Below are 19,748 nucleotides of genomic sequence, written 5' to 3' on the forward strand. Positions count from 1 at the left end.
TTAAATGCGAGATAAATGTAATTTATTGTTGTGTATCTCAGAACTGCCACGGCAGATTCTGGTTTCAACTGGCACATGTACTGTTGTGCTCAGTTTCAACACTTTTGAAACTGATGTTTAATTATAAAACTTAGTTAATGCAAAAAAAACCCAGATGCCCACTAAAAAACAAACACCTGGTTCTTCTACTGTACCATCTGATCACTGTTCGAAATATTAAATGAACTATTCAGAATAAATTTCTTCACTTCAGGGGCACATACACCCTTCTGCATTTCAGAGACACATAGTTTTACATAATTTGTGAAAGATGGTTTTCAATGTTCTGAGAGAATAGCAGCATTGCGAGAACCACTTATTGCCTTGAGAACAAAGCTCCATGTGGAAATTAATCAGGGCAACCATTCTAAACATTGAACAAGAATTACATCAAACATTTTATAAATCCATTATGCTAATTTTCATTTGATTTTGAAAAGGTTGTTCGGAGCACAATATTAAATTGTTCAGAGCCCAGATTATTTTGTAACCTTTCATGCTGGATTGGTGTCATCTAGTCTTGTAATGAATGGTATCTCACTAATGCAGATATGGTATAATCAAATACAAGGCAGCATGGTATCAATTCTCTTTAGGTTAGATTTTTTATATCTCTTTGTAGGATATTACTTTCATTCGCTTAATGAAACTTAGAATTAAACTCAAATTTAATTTATGTCACATTTTAGTAGACGGTAATTTTTAAACCAAAGGAATGTCACATTAAGCTTCTTCCTACATCCTGACAATGTTTTAATTAAAACCATTGTAGAGGGGAAAAAGCTTTCTAAAGTAGATTTAGTCTACATTTTCAATATTGAATACAAACAAAAAAAAACTGTTAAAATGGGATGTTACAATAGCATCTGCAGGTTATTGATGATGGAATTTTAAAGCATGACGCAAAGAAAAAATGTTCTAGCTGATTCCTCATTATGCCCGTAACATCCCTTTACCTTAGATCTCCATGGGCCACTATGATTTTGTCAGTAAGCAGTTGGCACCAAAGCTTGTTGCTCCAAAACCACAACTAGAATCTATGTTGTCATTTAGGGAGTATTTTGACTTTGGGAATTTTTGAAGGCATGGCCCTTTCTGAATTTTAGCCTCTTTGATGATGGATTATGCTCATGTAGTGCGATTCTTGAATGCCGCACCTATTTTGTGTATTTTTACTGAGGCCACCTGCTTCTCTGGTGTTGTGATCCTTGAGGGGCAGTGTACTGTCATTGTAGGAGTTGCTCCCAGAATCCCTGTGATGGTCCGACGGTATTTATTGAGTTAGATATTGTGTTCATAACCTGAGTGTGACCAGTGAACAATTGAAAAGCCCAGGGCAAGTCTGATTGCTTCAGATGTTTCTGTGGAATTTTCTACATTTACATAAACAATTCGCACAGGAGATCAAAGATCTTGACAGGGTAGTTAGCCCAATACCATTCAAGCTATTTGGAAAGAGCAATTTTGATGGACATTATATTGCTTCAATGCTTATCCTGGTTTTACTGGCATTTTGAGAATATTCTCACCCTGCTATTAAAGCTGACATTTTTGAACAGTATATTTTGTGTGTACAGATCTTAGTTTAAGCAAAAGATGTCCTAGTCCTGCTGCATTCTGCTATTACTAATAAGAATTCTTTCAAAATGGCAATTTATTTTTGGAGGCTGTTGGCAAAGAGTCAGGGCTAAAATTGCAACTTTGGGTGCAAACATGTAATTGTGCCCGAAATGCACTTGGGAAATTGCACTGGTCAAGGTACAGTTCAAGTTTCCAATAAAATTTATTTGAATAATCACATGTGAAATTGTTCATGAGCCAATGTAATCGGGCAGTGTAATAGAATATAACTGTTTCTTTTGTTTTCTGTCCATTAAGAGTATTCCCTTGGTGTATTTAAGACCAATAGTCTAATGTAGTGTTATTCAAAAGAGCTGAAAATGTGTTTATTGATAAAATAGCGATTTCTAATTATGGTGTCCCATCAGTCACCAATGAAAATGCTGGTTTAAAGTCACTGAGAATGGCTTTTAAAAATGCTGAACCATTTTATAGTTTTCCAGTGTAACAAGTAGAAATTCTGTCCTATAATGTGTTTTGATCAAACATCAAATAAAGTACCCAACTGGGTATGCTTGCCACACAAATATCTGTTGTTACAGAGTGGCATTGTACTACGAGAAATTCCTTTAAAAAATCTTAATCTTAGAACTAATATGTTGAAAGATGGAAGACCCAGATGGATTAGGGACTCCACATGCAATATCTAAAGTGAGATGGAACATGAATATCCATGGTTTCTGAAAAATGCTAGAGGATATTCGGTTTCAACTTCTGCACTGGTAAATATAATTATTTCAGAGTTTGTAACAATCTTTGGCTGGTTTGGCTTAAGATTTATAAACACATAACTTTTGTATTGTGTTCTAAAGTAATGTCTGTTTTGAAAATGTTGAAGAAATATAAATGCACTTCTGTTCATTTCCCTTTTTAGATGGCCACACATTCCATGATCATAGCACACTCTCTTTAATCACATTTTGTTTGATGCTTTAAGTTTCCTTTGCGATTCCGTATCCTTTGATGTAGTAACCCTTTAAGTAACTGCGTTTTTAATTTGTCCTACAGTTTGTTGATTTTGTTTATTTGGTTAATTAAAAGAAGCACACACTAGTAAGGAGTAACTTGCAAGTATCTTTTTTATGAACTCAGAAAAACAATTAATCTTCTATGTAACTGATCCAGTGGCCTTAAGGTAAAATCGTAACTGCTTTGATCTGGAAGTTGTACCTTTTCAGTGATTGGCTCCTGTGAAGTCAAATGAGGAAAACGATGACCCTATTCGTGGCAGTCACACTGGATTTAACATAATCCTGCATTATGCTACTAATCATCCTCTTAAGAATGATGCACACTAAATAAACTCAATTCAGATTTTATGAGCTAAACCATGTAAATTTATGAAATAAATGTAAAGCTCAAAAGTTCTGCAAAATATCACTAGTACAATGTATAAACAGAATGAAAATGATCTGCAATGGTGCACTTGCCCTTCGTAAGAAATATAAGTCTTTCAGTTTTGAAAGACAAAATTCTGTTTGCTGCAAAGAAAATCCAATATGTTTTGTACTACTTTCAACATAGACGTATTGATTAATTTCTCTCAAGCAGGGAATTAACAATCAATCAACAAAAAACAGAAGATTGTCAAACTGAAACAGATTACTTCTTTCAAACTATTAATTACAAAATGAAGATTTTCAGGCAAACACAATTTTGGATTCACATCTGGTACACTACACAGATAAATATATTATTTCCATGTGGAACTGGAGAAGAATCAGTCAGCACAATTGTGGATTAACAATCCATTGCTTAGGGTTAAAGACCTTCATAATGCACAATCATCAGTACATTCAGATTACCAAAGTCATTTGCTATTTTCAAAGATGTGACCATCAGCAATTTGAGGCAACAGAGAAATCTGATTTAAGATCAAAAGACACTGAATACTTCTTCAATTGCAAGTGAGACAAATTAATTCAAAATTCTTCATAGCCTAATTTCTCTGTTTGTTTGGACCTGTCCCAACAGCAGTTGTGCATGATTTTATTCATTTTTGATTTGAAATGTATAGTCATTTCTAGCTGTTATTTTGCTTTTGTTGCTCAGACCTTCAGAGCATGGGTACCTCATATTTTACTTTATTTCTGGTTTAAGAGTTCAGAAATTTGTTACTTAAAACCCTAGAAACCATTTGCAAGTCATTAATGAGTTGATTCTGTCCACTCGATCTTACAGTAAATATCCAATCTTGCAGCAAAGTGATTTGAAAAGCCTTACTGAGTTCTCGATGCCCTTATCTGCACTCTGCATGTAGTTTTTTTCTGTCTCAGTAAAAGCTCTGAGCACTTTATTTGTAAGCCTGAATGGACATTGGCAGTTTATCACATTAGCATATTAAGCTGATTCCAGATTGACAAGCAATGATGATGTTAATGGTGAAGTAATAAAAGTTTAGCTCGTGTCTGCTATGAAAAGTCAAATGCTGGTAATGGCTGCGCGCCCACAATGACCTGTGAGGTTAGTTGAGTTGCCATTCAATAATGAATGTGAGAAGATGATTAGCATACTGATCAGATTTTGTGCAAGATACGGTTAAAAAAGAGACCATGGTAATCTTGCACACAAGGTTAGTAAACTGTTATTTGCTTCTTCTGCACCACACTTAAATCCTGTGATCAAGTTTGGCTTTAGGATTTGCAGAAGCATGGCATTCACTATGAGTGAAAGATGTTGTGCGTTTATGTGTCACTGAGAAATCTGACAGGATGGTACCAAAATAATTCTCCACAATAATTTATCTTCTGTGACGATCCCCCAGTAATTCTCTAGAACAAGAAAACCAGTTGCACCCATTAAACATTAGTCAGTATGGATTTTACTTATTTTATTACTTGATACAGTTTATTCTGAGCCCATGCCAGCAACATTGGCAGGAATCCCAGACCTCTTTGGCATTGATACTCCTCGTTAAGACTCGGAAGCTGATTGTGTGAAGTGAAGCTGCATTTGTGTTTTCCAGAAGACTGAATCCAAAGATGTATATCCTGTGCTTGTCAGAAGGTGACAATCAATTGGAAATTGTTGATCGAGTCCAAGACAGACAAATTTTGTCACTTTTATTGGTCGATCTAACCTACAGAAAGCTTGTCCTCTCGGTTCAAAGTTGTTTTATAGGAGGATCAGTGGAGGGAATTAAATTTGTGCTTGATGCCTAGAAGTAAAATGGGACACCAATATTTATTTGTCATTCCAGCTTCTTTTTGGATCCCCAAAATTTAAAAAGAATGAAGATTTTTGGGTTCTTATTTTGTGGAATACAGTAATCATTTTAGGAATTATAGGGCAGCTACCTTCTCAATGACACAATGGCAGATTACGGACATCGGTAGTTAACACATCGTTACAAGCAGACAGGTACAGACATGGGCAGTTAACATATCATTGTTCATAGAATGGATACATTTCCTCTATCAATGACTGGTTTCGATCTATCATTCAGTGGCTGATGTTGTTGCATTTATGTATTTATGTTCCCACAAATGTATCCATTCTATGAACAATGATATGTTAACTGCCCATGTCTGTACCTGTCTGCTTGTAACGATGTGTTAACTGTCCGTAATCTGCCTACTCAACCTATATCGATGTGTTAAACGGCTAATGTCCGTATTACCTATTGTCTAAAAGGTATAAAAATGATCAACTGCCATTGTGTCATTGAGAAGGTAGCTGCCAAGTACTGCGGAGTACCAGTGCTTTCTCCCGAAGTTTCATGTCCGAAATAAAACTGTGTTGTTGAAACCTCCAAGTCTGACTCTGGTGGTAAATTTCCCACAACAAATGTAAATCACATTCCTTGAAGGGGAGCCATTTAATCTTAGTAATGAAGTGATAAGGAGAAATATAAAAGGCAAAGAGGAGGAAATTTCCCAAACTCTGACAAGGAAAGTGATCTTTTTTTTGTCCATGGGATGTGGGCATCGCTGGCTGGGCCAGCATTTATTGCCATTCCCTGAGGGCACTTAAAAGTCAATCACATTGTTTTGAATCTGGAGTCACATGTAGGCCAGACCAGGTAAGGATGACAGATTTCCTTCTCAAAAGGACATTAGCAAATTAGATGGGTTTTTATGACAATTGACAATGTTTTCAAGCTGATCATTTGACTTTTAATTCCAGATTTTTATTGAATTCAAATGTCATCATCTGCTATGGTGGGATTCAAACCCAGCTCCCCACAGCATTACCTTGGGTCTCTGGATTACTAGTCCAGCGACAGTACCACTATCTTTCACAAATGTGGTACCATTCATAGTCCTTTTTTGTAATGAATAGTCTTGAGATTTGGAAACAATTCGTAAAAGCATGTCATTACTCTGGAATGAACTCCACCCAGTTCATTTAACTCTTGGGTAAAGGTTTTACAACTGTGGTCCCTGCACTCCACATAGTTAATGATATGAAACCATATTAAATGTCAACGAGTAAATTGTCTCTTAATCTAAAAGCTGGAGATTTAAATTGGATTTAGGATTGGAGCACATAATCTCAACAGACAGTTCAGCAAAGCACCAAAGGAGTGCTGCATAGTTAGTGGCACTGTTCTTTGAATAAAGCTGTTAAATAAAGGTGCCCCTAACCTGTTTCAATGATTCAGATAGAAGATCCTATGCCACTAAAAGAAGGGTTGGGGACTTCTTCTGTTTTCGTAGTCAACAATTGCCCCATCATCAAAATTATTTTGAAAAGATTATCTTGTTATTTATCTCATTCTTGTTGGTGGAAGTTTGCCATGTACAAAATCATCACTATATAAATTCAGTTTGTAAGTTTATCTTCAAAACTTACTGTGTGTAAGTCTGGAATTAATCCTAAACACTCTTTATACTGCACGGTTTGAAAGACTGAATTCCCAAATACAAGTGATATTCCAAATACCATGCAGAGCTCAAGTGCTCTAACATCTAAGTTTATAATCCAATGATCGCAAAGCATCCAATATTGCGAAGTTGTGCTGAAAACACTTTAATATTGAGTGGGTACCTTTGCGAATGATTAATAATCACATTAAAAACCATCCACTTTCCCATCTTCAGCTGCACAACACTATTTTAAATTTATGTATAAAAATCTATATTAAAGGCTATGGTCCCTGAGAACAATCAAGTAATAGTACTGAAAGCCTGTGCTCCAGAACTAGCAATGCTCCTAGCCAATCTGTTCCTGTATAGCTGCAATGCAGGCATCTTCTCAACAATGTGGAAAATTGCCCAGGATGTCTGGTCTACAAAAGGAAGGACAAATCCAACCCGACCCATCAGTCTACATTTTTATCATCAGCAGACTGATGGAAAGTGTCATTCACAATGCTATCAAGTGCACTTGGTCAGCAATAACCTGAACACTGACACTTAGTTTGGGTTCCACAAGGGCCCTCAACTCAGTGAGTGTGTGGGAGAGAGAGTGGGCGAGTATGCAGGAGAGAGAGTGGGCGAGTGCGCAGGAGAGAAAGTGGAGTGTGCGGGAGAGAGAGTGGGCGAGTGTGCGGGAGGGAGAGTGGGCGAGTGTGCGGGAGGGAGAGTGGGCGAGTGTGCGGGAGGGAGAGTGGGCGAGTGTGCGGGAGGGAGAGTGGGCGAGTGTGCGGGAGAGAGAGTGGGAGGGAGAGTGGGCGAGTGTGCGGGAGGGAGAGTGGGCGAGTGTGCGGGAGGGAGAGTGGGCGAGTGTGCGGGAGGGAGAGTGGGCGAGGGTGCGGGAGGGAGAGTGGGCGAGGGTGCAGGAGAAGTAGGGAGCGAGGGCACGGGTAAGGGGGGGGGGGTGCGGGGAGCGAGGGTGCGGGAGAGAGAGAATTAGATACTTACTCTCCAAGATGTAAAACCACCCCTTTATCTTACAGTCTTGAGCTGAAGAAGTATTTCACAAAACCAAATTCTGCATATATTACTTTAGGAAAATGGTAATATGTTGATGAATTAAATGAGTTAATGACCAGAGGATTTAAACCTTATAATAGGGAATGCAGATGCATGAGGTGATCGTAAGGAAGTCTGAGGTGATCAAGAGGAAGAATGTGAGGTGGCTGGTGAGCTCATTTTATGAATACAGATGGACTGATGGAGTCTTTAACCTGAAGATGCTATCAGCATTTTCTAGCTATAGACATAGACATACACATAGAACAGTACAGCACAGAACAGGCCCTTCGGCCCACCATGTTGTGCCGAGCTTTATCTGAAACCAAGATCAAGCTATCCCACTCCCTATCATCCTGGTGTGCTCCATGTGCCTATCCAATAACCACTTAAATGTTCCTAAAGTGTCTGACTCCACTATCACTGCAGGCAGTCCATTCCACACCCCTACCACTCTCTGAGTAAAGAACATCCCTCGGACATCCTTCCTATATCTTCCACCATGAACCCTATAGTTATGCCCCCTTGTAATAGCTCCATCCACCCGAGGAAATAGTCTTTGAACGTTCTATCCCCTTCATCATTTTATAAACCTCTATTAAGTCTCCCCTCAACCTCCTCCGCTCCAGAGAGAACAGCCCCAGCTCCCTCAACCTTTCCTCATAAGACCTATCCTCCAAACCAGGCAGCATCCTGGTAAATCTCCTTTGCACTCTTTCCAGCACTTCCACATCATTCTTATAGTGAGGTGACCAGAACTGCACACAATATTCCAAATGTGGTCGCACCAAGGTCCTGTACAGTTGCAGCATAACCCTACGGCTCTTAAACTCCAACCCCCTGTTAATAAAAGCTAAGTAAGAAGTTTAACAACACCAGGTTCAATAAAAGCTAACACACTATAGGCCTTCTTCACAGCTTTATCCACTTGAGTGGCAACCTTTAGAGATCTGTGAATATGGACCCCAAGATCTCTCTGTTCCTCCACAGTCTTCAGAACCCTACCTTTGACCCTGTAATCCACATTTAAATTTGTCCTACCAAAATGAATTACCTCACATTTATCAGGGTTAAACTCCATCTGCCATTTTTCAGCCCAGCTTTGCATCCTATCTATGACTCTTTGCAGTCTACAACAGTCCTCTACCTCATCCACTACTCCACCAATCTTGGTGTCATCAGCAAATTTACTGATCCACCCTTCAGCTATGTTTAACTCTGATTCCTTGTTATTAATTTCTCAGATTCCCTTCTTTGATTTTTATCCCATAGATCTTAACTCTACCAAGAAGAATGAGCAAGTAATCTGTCCCAGTACTTTTCCCGTGTTTTTTCAAAAACTGGCTGACACAAAATTGCAGCTGGAAGTGATTCTGCTGCTATTATTTTACTTTTTGTTTGTGAAAGCTTCTCGATACCCCAGGATAAGCATTGCCCTGCTGGAGTATCCACTGTTTGTGAAGCAATGGGTGTGAACCCACATCCTGTCACGTTGTAGTAAACTTCATAATCTGAGTTGAATTTTCTTTTAACATTTTTAAATACATTGGAAGTGACTGTACTGCAGCAAAGGAAGTCTGGCACAACAGAAGCTTACCATTAGCATTCACAGGAGTGAAGCAGACTGCTCTTTGATGTTGCAGAAATGAACCTTCATGAATACTTCCTATTCAGGCTCTAGTTCATCCTCCTCACGTAAAATGTACCCAGCTGCTCCAGTCACATTGACTTACTTGTGATCCAGACAGATTGTATATATGAAGTTCCTTTTTCAGTATATGTACAAGTTGTAATCTCCTCATTTTCCAAAAATGGTTTATTGTTCAGGTATGTGCATATTAATGGCCCAAAGTGGATGTAGCATTGTTCTAACACTGAGGGGGAGCCATGGCTTCCAGTTGCCTTGAAGTTATGGCCCCAGTATAACTTGAAGAGTGAGCTCATTTCAAATATGCAGAAGCATGCAGTCTATATAATTATGGCCTGCAATGTATCAGAGACAATGGCAGAGGGAGGATTAGGTGGAGGACTGGAAAACTCCTGCAGCATCTGGATGGGTAAGGAGAGAAGCCAAGGGTATGCAGCGAGATGATATTTCTGACCCCTATGTGTGTGTGTGTAAAATCTATTTGAATGTGAAATCTAGGGATCTGGATTAAATCCATTCTTCATTTATAGTGTTTGAGAGGATGTTTGGAGGATAGTTCATAACATTCCCTCACAAAACAATTGCCTCTTTAAGCAGATCTTGAGGCATAGGGCAGAATTTTCCAGTTTCCCCCCCCAACCTGTGGCGTGTTTTCCGGTAGTGGAGGTGGCTCACCATTGGCTGACCGCGAGATCTCCCAGTCCCACAGCGTCTGTGGTATTTTGCGTGGCTCACCGTCCCACTGCCAGGGACCCGTCACAGAGGCTCACCTTCAGCAGGACCGGAAGATCCAGTAGAATTTCAAGCTTATTTTCCTCAAGAGCCCATCTAGTTTCTTTTTTAAATCATAAATTGCCTTTGCTTCCACCACCCTTGTAAGGAGCTTACAAGTCATTACCACTTGCTACATAAAAGTTCTTCCTCCAAAAGTCATCTCTCCCTCTTACTACCTATTTACAATACTTACTATTTACAAGCCAGAAAAAGAATTTTGGGTTCCCTTTTACATTAACTACGGTTGTATTTTCATATTCTCTTTGTGCAATTCCTGTTTTCCTCTTCACTTTCCCTCTCCATAGAACCATAGAAAATTACAGCTCAGAAACAGGCCTTTTGGCCCTTCTTGTCTGTGCTGAACCATTTTATGCCTAGTCCCACTGACCTGCACTTGGACCATATCCCTCCACACCCCTCTCATCCATGAACCCGTCCAAGTTTTTCTCTCATGGTTTTAACTTGAAGAATTCCTCTCACATGCATCATGCTTCCTCTTTTTTTGCTTCAACACATTCTGTATCACCCTCACTATCAAAGGAGCCTTGGCTTTGTTTCTTTTGACTTTCCCCATTTTGGAATGTGGCCAGCCTGCACATGAAACATCTCCTCCTTAAAGATTGCCATTATTCGGTAACATTTTATTCCTGTTAATTCTTGGTTCCATTTTACCCTGGCTAGATCTCCCTGATCTCACTGGAGTTAGCCCTCTTCCAATTTAGAAGTTCAACTTTAGATTGTTCGTTGTTCTTTTCCATTACTAACCTAAACCTCATGATACAATGATTACTCTTACCCAAAAATTCTCCAGTGAAACTTGAATCCAAGAGACGCTTTGCTTCTTGGCACACATTGTCACAATTTAGCATTCCGAGTCAGAGGTGTAATCTCAGCCAATACAGGTGGACTGTAATAGTTGCTACATAGTCGCATTTACATTTGTAATTTGAAAAGGTGCTCATTTGAACTTTGTTTAGCCCTCTGTGTATTGTTGATTTTAGTGTTGCAAGAGCAATTATACGTCAAAAATATTTTATATTAACCAACACAATATACTACAGTTGTAGACTGTATATAAGGAATCATCCATACTTTCTATCCCTGTCACAAAAATGCAGAATGTTTTTGTTGTGTGTCCTCCTCCATCCCCTTTCTCCCAAAACTGCAAAGTAATGAAAATTGATGGTAATTTTTATGTTAATTTTAAAGGTGAGCAATAATCCCTAATCTTCCTTCTGTTCTTCCTTCTCCCCAGAGTGCTTTTTGTATTTTTGCAAAGTGATGGTAATTATGCATAGCCCCAGAAGGGGAACATTTTTTACCTTCGTACACAGAATACATATACAGAACCTGCTGTGCCAGTTTCTTTATGAAGTGATTTCTGCCTGTTAATGGTCCTTTCCTAATCCATTTCTGAAGCACAGAGAGTAATTCTGCTGTTCATAGTGAAGGTGAAAGTTACCTCGCTATGTGTGTAGAATATTGCTATTTGAACTTATCTGTGATGGTTTATAGTCAGGAGATTTAATTCTCCGTGCTGCTGCTTTACAGGAATTGCAGAATGGAATTGGAAGCCAGCAAGCTGTTGTCACATCTCTGAATGTGACTGGAGAAGAGATTATTGGACAGTCATCAACATCCGACGGTGGCATCCTCAAGGAGAAGCTCAGCAACCTGAACAGACGTTGGCAGGAGATCTGCAGACAGGTGGATGAGAGAAAGAGAAGGTAATCCTCATAGCTTTCCATTTTGTTGCTGGACTGTTCTCGATACGCAATAACTAACCTTTCCTTTATTCAAACTGCAGTAATGTCACATTTCAAATACAGGTGACAAAACCTAGACTCTCAACATATTTGAAACAAAGTAAGGTCATTCACGAAGAATTTCCTCAGGAATTCTCCCAATCAATTGCTGTAAGTTCAGTGGAAAATTGGCAGGTCGTTGCGTTTCAGCAAATCTTTTGCCGGAGTTATGGCTGCCCAACAGAACAACCAGCAAGGAGATTCCCAGAAATGTCTATTTGATGATGTTCCAATGAGTTTCTGCATTGTAGCAAAAACATTTCACCAGCCTTTACTACAAGAAAATTGAAGTTCTTTATTGTTCTATTTAGTTTTTTTTGCTGTGGAATTTTTAATTATCTTTACTTTAAAATTTTTAAGTTTGATGATGTGTGAAAAACAAACCTTTCCATATTAATTCACCTATTTAACAGGGAACTATATGCAAAGCTTCAGGGTGCTAATTTGCGTGGGTTATTAGTAAAGTGGCTAGCATAGTGGATCAGAGCATTTAGAAGTGGTTGCAAGGGGATATTTGGGCAGAGAAATGCAGAAAAAGTCTGGGACTTCAAATAGCCCGAGCCTCTCACACTCACTTGTCTGTGAAGTTCCTGTATGACCCAAACCAAGAGCCCTGAACACGAGCCAGGTTCAAGGACAGGCGTTTTTTAAAATTAGAGTGCTAAAATTGATAGCTGCCAATATTAAGAAAAATACTTAACAAAGCTTATGGTGCGAATCTGAGCCCACAATCTCCCTCTGCAGGAATGCTGGCACATGCTCAAAATCTGCAGAACGTGATTCATGCCGGTGAGTTTCCAAGTTCCGATCTTCCCAGCCCCTCGCCAGAGAAATGGTGTGAAACACGCCACGGGACTACAGAACGCTCATTTTAATACATTAGCATGTCATTAGGGCACATCCTTTCCAAGACATCTCCCTCCTCACGAGATATTCAGCGGGTGCTGGTCTGCGATCAGATCAGTGCCATTTACAGCAGGTCTACAGAAGCACCTCTGAGGGGATTTCGGAGGTGAGCGCTAAGGCAGCCAGCACCCTCCATACTGTGCATGGCTCAGGGGGCACTAGAGAGGACTCGGGGGACACAGATGAGTTCAACTCGGGGATGGGGGTGGTCCCAGAATCGCCATTTCGGAAAGAGGGGTTGGGAAGAGTCACTTACTTTCCCTTCATTTCGGGAAAACCCTTGCTTTAAAGGGGTTGTGAAGGCTGGTATGAAGGCAGCTCTTCTCGTGTCCTCCCTCCTGGGTTCCTGTCCATATCGCAACTTTCTTAGTGGGGGCTGGTAAGAGGGTAGAAGGGACATAGCACTGCCATTCTCACATTCCACAAGGATGAGGTGTGGTGGTCACAGTGGTCCCCCCCAAACCTGGTGGCATGAATAGTTAGGGTGGAGGCTCTGTGACATTTAATTCCAAACATTTGAAACAAAATGATGACCTAGCTGCAATAGTGCCTATATTCATCCATGCCCACTAAGTGCCCATAGGTTCTTAATCTTCCTCACTCTCCCACTAGGTCTAAATGTCTCCGTAGGACCCACAGCTGAGGCTGGGCGGCCTGCTGACTTCCACGCTCTCTTATTTGAGATGACTTTGGCAGGCATCTCCTTGACCTTAAGACTCCAGGCCTGCTTTCGGGCAGCACAGATGTTGGACTGCTTCCCCTCCCCCTTGGTGTCCGGGGCTGGAGGTGTGCCGCTCACAGGGAGGGGGGTGGTGTCAGATGGACCAGAGACGCTCAGGGTCTCCTGGTTGGAGGCCCCGGGCTGTACTCCTGCTGATCCTTTTTCCTTCGGGCCCCTGTTGTCCTCCATGGGATTGTAGGGGCAGCTGGACTGAGATCCAGAAGGCCCACTGTTATCTGGCACTAATGTTCGTGGATTCCCACCAGTGCCTGCACCATGCAGTCGAAGCCCCGCACCATGGTATGGACATCTCTGCCATGGAGTGAGCATTCTCTAGCTGTCAACCTCGCAATATTGGTGCACTGCAGTGATGGTACTATCTCCTCAGAGGGAAGGCATTGAGAATTCTCCAGTCGGCCTTGCACTCTGAGGAGGGCTGCTGTCATGCCTTCCTGAGACTCATGTCTCTGCTTTTGCAGCTCCAGCTGTTGTGGGATGAGCAGGCCCTGGGGCACATCATCGGCCTGGGACTCAGCAGAATCCTGGGCGCCGGCATGCTTCCAAGTGCCGGTACCCTGGGACGTCAATGCCTCCACCTGCTGTGGATCATCAGCTGTGAGGTGCTCACCAGTGAGCGACCCTGATGCCTGCCTACTTATTTGATCCACCAAGATGTGAGTATCTGCACAGGTGCCGGGTGCGGGCAACAGCTGTAATGTGTCTTCATCGATGGCGTTGGAGAAGTCCCCCTCTGAGCTTCTGGAGTCCGGTGGTCCCAGGGGGCACAAAAGTTGTCTGGCCTGTTCCAGTGGTCAGTCTGCAAGAGAAGGCATATGGCCATATGTGTGCTCTGCTGTGCACTCTGTTTCACGGAGACGTGGCTCACTGCTGCTTCACCGGATTGTGCCCTACAACCAGAGGGCTTCTCAATCCATCGAATGGACCATACAGCGGCCTCAGGCAAGGCGAGGGGAGGTGGGGTCTGCTTCCGAATCAACACCTCATGGTGCCTAGATGTAGCAACACTGGCGAGTTTCTGCTCCCCAGACCTAGAATACCTGACGCCAAAATGCCGCCCCGAACTACCTTCCGCAGGAATTCACCTCTGTTATCCTGACAGCAGTTTACATCCCACCCCATGTGGACGTGAAGATCACGCTGGACGAAATATACACCACTACGAATAGCCTTGAGACGAAACATCCCGAGGCCTTGTCCATCGTGGCCGGGGACTTCAATCAGGCCAAGCTCAAGAGTGTACTACCAAGTTACCACCAACACGTCTCCTGCTCCACCAGAAGCCCAAACATCCTAGACCACTGCTACACAAATATCAAACATGCCTACTGCTCTATCGCCCACACTCTGGCAAAACAGACCTCAAGGCTGTGCTCCTGCTCTCAGCTTACAAGCAAAAACTGAAGTGGGAGAATCCATCAAAGAAAGTAGTGCAATGTTGGTCTGAGGAATCGGACAATCTCCTACGGGGCTGCTTGGAGTTAGTGGGCTGGTCAGTATTTTAAAACTCTGCGACCAGCCTGAACGAATACGCCACTACAATAACTGACTTCATTAGTAAGTGTGTAGGAGACTGTGTGCCAAAGAAGCAAATCCGTGTGTTCCCCAACCGGAAACCATAGATGAACAGGGATATCCACTGCTTGCTGAAGTCCAGGCCTGAGGCATTCAAGTCAGGTGACACTGACCTATAGCCACATACGATCTAAGGAGATCCATCAAAGATGCCAAAAGACAGTACCGGACCAAGCTAGAGTCCCAGGCTAGCCACACCAACCCCCGTCGACTATGGCAAGGTCTGCAAGACATAACAGGCTACAAGATGAAGGCATGTAAAATCACCGGCTCCAAAGCACCTATCCCTGATGAGCACAATGCATTCTACACCCATTTTCACCAGGAGGTCAGCAAGAGCATGCCCTCCACCCTGGAAGTCCTGGATGAACCTGTATCTGGAGTCACCATTGCAAATGTCAGAGCAGCTTTCTTGTAGGTCAACCCACAGAAAGCAACTGGCCCGGATGGGGTATCCGGAAATGCACTCAGATCCTGCACGGATCAGCTTCAACCTCTCTTTACAACAATCTGAGGTCCCTATCTGCTTCAAGAAGATGTCCATCATCCTGGTACCTAAGAAAAACCAAGCAACGTGCCTTATTGACTATCGGCCGGTGGCTCTGACATCCATCATTATGAAGTGCTTCGAAAGGTCAGTCATGGCATAATACAATTCCAGCCTCCCAGACTACCTGGATCCACTAGTTTGCCTACTGCCACAATAGGTCCACAGCAGATGTCATTTCCCTGGCCCTGCACTCAACCCTGGAACACCTAGATAACAAGGACACCTGTGTCAGACTCCTATTTATTGACTACAGCTCAGCCTTCAACACTATTATTTCCACGAAACTCATCTCCAAACTCCGTGGCCTGGGCCTTGGCACCTCCCTCTGTGACTGGATCCTGAACTTCCTAACTCACAGACCACAATCAGTAAGGATAGGCAACAACACCTCCTCCACGATAATCCTTAACACCGGTGCCCTACAAGGCTGTGTTCTCAGCCCCCTACTATACTCCCTGTACACCTATGACTGTGCGGCCAAATTCCCCTCTAATTCGATTTTCAAGTTTGCTGATGACACCACCATAGTGGGTCGGATCTCAAACGATGACGAGACAGAGTACAGGAACGAGATAGAGAATCTGGTGAATTGGTGTGGCAACAATAATCTCTCCCTCAATGTCAACAATAAACTCTCCCTCAATGTCAACAAAATGAAGGAGATTGTCATCGACTTCAGGAAGTGTAAAGGAGAACATGTCTCTGTCTACATCAATGGGGACGAAGTAGAAAGGGTCAAGAGCTTCAAGTTTTTAGGTGTCCAGATCACCAACAATCTGTCCTGGCCCCCCCATGCTGACACTATAGTTGAGAAAGCCCACCAACGCCTCTACTTTCTCAGAAGACTAAGGAAATTTGGCATGTCAGCTACGACTCTCACCAACTTTTACAGATGCATCATAGAAAGCATTCTTTCTGATTGTATCACAGCTTGGTATGGCTCCTGCTCTGCCCAAGACCGCAAGAAACTACAAAAGGTCGTGAATATAGCCCAATCCATCACACAAACCAGTCTCCCATCCATTGACTTCCCGTTGCCTCGGCAAAGCAGCCAGCATAATTAAGGACCCCACGCACCCCAGACGTTCTCTCTTCCATCTTCTTCCTTCAGGAAAAAGATACAAAAGTCTGAGGTCACATACCAACCAACTCAAGAACAGCTTCTTCCCTGCTGCTGTCAGACTTTTGAATGGACTTACCTTGCATTAGTTGATCTTTCTCTACACCCTAGCTATGACTGTAACACTACATTCTGCACTCTCTTGTTTCCTTCTCTATGAACTGTATGTTTTGTCTGTATAGCGCGCAAGAAACAATACTTTTCACTGCATGTTAATACATGTGACAATAATAAATCAAATCAAATTAAATCAAATATGGAGAAGATATCAGTGCATTACATGGGCTATGGAGGGAACATTGTTAACTCATTTGAGGAATGACAGCACATGCATTGAGGATTCTCTCACGTCTCTGCTGCCCCCACTCACCAGCAGCGCAGACATGCTCTTCCTCCTCCCTAGCCAGCTCGAGGGCCCGCTCCTCCAAGCGTGTGAGGGTTCGCAGTTTGGACATGACTCCAGTTGGCTGCGCCCGCTGATGCCTGTTGTTTCCTAGTTTATCCTGAAATGACACGGATAGGGAGAGCATATGTTGGCGTGTGGCAGGCATGGGGCTTGGGTGCGAGCTGGAGTGTGCGGAGCATAGCAGCTATTGGGGGAACATGGTGATTTTCGGAAGGAGATAGGAACCTGGTGTTGGCAGAGACCAAAGTGGCAGAGTGTGATAAAGGGTTGGGTTTGCGAAGAGTTCCAGTGGGAGAGTGGTGGTGGTTCACTTACCTTGGTTGAGTGAAGGGGATCATTCATCTTTTTCCAAAACTGCTGCCCCGTCCTCTTCGGTAGTGCATGCACTGACTGTGGCTACCATTGCATCCCAGGCGGGGGTGATCACCCTTCTGGATGGCTCTCTCCTGGACCATGGGCATAGGGCTTTCCGCCTCTGCACCACTCTGTCGAGCAGTCTGGTGAGGGCCCCCTCTGTGAAGCGCTGTGCTGGCTTTGTGACTGCCATCCCCTGCAATTGTCCTGGAACAAGTGTTGGGGAACTGTTTATCTGGAGCTCCCCAGTGCTTGTAGCAGTGAAGTCGTTATGCAGCGGGTGAATCAGAGGGGAGAAACTTGTGGGAATAAAAATTAATACTGATGAGCCCTAAATTTAATTGTATTTAATTGAACAGCATTGCATTAGAATCTTGTTTTATCCGGGAATAGTTAAAAGAAGAAATTTATTTGGCTTGTTCATAGTTTAGTTAATTTGTTCACTGTTAGTTTGATAAATAAATTGTTACGTGTTGGTTTTAGAGTGAGTGCCAGGGATTTATTTTGTATTTAATCACTAGAAGTTGCTGAAGAGGAGGTCACACCCCTTCACACATGCTTTTTACAAATTATAAGGCGAGGTACTCCTTTTTGGGTGTTTCGGTGTGAGTTCTCAGAGGGGGATCAACCTCCGCTTTATAACAAGTCTTTGTATATGATATGGCAACATTCTTTAACTGTTGATTCTAGATGGGGGAAAAAATATCAATCTTGACAAGGATCAGAGTTACAAGAAAAGCTAAGGCAGCTGTCACAACTGTGTAAAAGGTGTTTCCTCAAAGTGGCCAGTGAGCTAAGAATTTGTGTATACGGTCATATACCAGAGTTGTTGCAATATTCTCTCCAAGAGATGGATATTATGCAGGTCATTAAGTTAGTTACTTGTAGTCTTGTTACCAGGAAGTCAGTTTGCTGTATTGATGGAATGTTTGGAGACTTTATGATGTTGCAGTTTTATGATGAGGCAATACACATCTCTTCAACCTGTGCTTAACCCTCTCTCCAGACACATTATCTGTACCTTTAAGGCTTGATTACCTCTAAAGACTCGCATTCCAACCATTATTTTGTAAATTGAGTTTGTGTCTTTATATGCCCTATTTGTGAACAGAACTCCCACTCACCTGATGAAGGGGCAGCGCTCCGAAAGCTAGTGGCTTGTGCTACCAAATAAACCTGTTGGACTTTAACCTGAGACTTCTTACTGAGTTTCAAGATGACCAGTTCAAGTCTGGAAACATCCTTTCGGATGGTTTCAGGAGATGGTAGTGACACCTGTAGTCTGGAATGTGTCTTTTGTCCTTTTGAGACAGTCTGGCAGTTTTTGAATGCATAAATTGAGAGTCAGGTGGCCTTTAGCAATCATCTTTTGCAGGCCATCTTTGCAAATTTTAAAAAGAAAAGTCAGTTACAGAAGATTTCACACAGTCTTGCTTTTGTTTGTAAAGTTATGAATATGAAATGCCTTTATTGGACATGTCACACTTCTGTACATGAAAATAAAATTGAATCTTGATTACATTTTTCTTGCACTGCTTTCATGGCAAAACATGAGAAATATGAACACACATTGTGTGCACATGTTAATCTTACATTGGTATGATTTGCCTTGTCTGCAACAACCATTCGCCTTTTAAGCTTAGTCTTCTCGTTATCCTTAGTTGTATTTGTTCTGGTGTTGGGGAGGCTTTTATGCAGGAACCTAGTTCCTTCAATCCCTTTACCCTTTTAATGACCCCAGTTGTGCGTTTTGGATATTCATGAGCATCTGTTTGTAACGATTTGGGAATTTTAGTATCAACTGACTTGATTTTACCATCCCGCCCACCACGGGAATCAGAGCGGGTGAGGGGTGGACCAAGGAAGGGTCTGTTGACCTCGGGTGGGATTTTATGGTTTTGGGACGAATGAAGCCGTAAAATCCCGCTCACGATCTTTAGTGAGCTTTCAGTGGAAATTCAAGTTCGACTCAAGTCCTGGATCAAATTTGTCTCCTCTGGTACGACGTTTTTATCTTACAAATTTTTATGAGGGCCTTGTTGCATTGCCTGCAATGTTCTTAACTCCTTAATTGCTGCTTCCACAACCCATGGACTTAATAGTTTACATTCTGACACATTGATAATTCGTATTTCTAGGGTGACAGTGGATGATAGTTTTTAAAACCCTGTGAGGCATCTGGGTTCTATTCTTACTCTTTCCATTTAGTAGGTGCTAAAGCAAATTTCTGGGTTCAGTGAGATTTGATTTTTTTTCCATAGTGTTACAGCACAGAATTTGGAACCTGACCATTTGATTCTATAGTAGACACATCCACTTTGACTACTTTTATTTTCTAATAGTTTTCACAAGTGCTG

The 19,748-nt window shown here is 42.1% G+C and overlaps 1 protein-coding gene across 13 annotated transcripts in view; it reads left to right on the top strand.

The window, feature by feature from the left end:
* LOC144506416 (dystrophin-like) overlaps nt 1-19,748 on the top strand; it is a 1,861,003-nt gene that overhangs the window by 1,289,634 nt on the left and 551,621 nt on the right. For all 13 annotated transcript variants that reach the window (XM_078232507.1, XM_078232503.1, XM_078232508.1 and 10 more), the window contains one exon: nt 11,488-11,663. In XM_078232507.1, the coding sequence (XP_078088633.1) occupies nt 11,488-11,663 (176 nt within the window). The remainder of the gene's footprint in view (nt 1-11,487; nt 11,664-19,748) is intronic.

Source organism: Mustelus asterias, chromosome 17, assembly GCF_964213995.1.
Source record: "Mustelus asterias chromosome 17, sMusAst1.hap1.1, whole genome shotgun sequence".
NCBI lineage: Eukaryota > Metazoa > Chordata > Chondrichthyes > Carcharhiniformes > Triakidae > Mustelus > Mustelus asterias.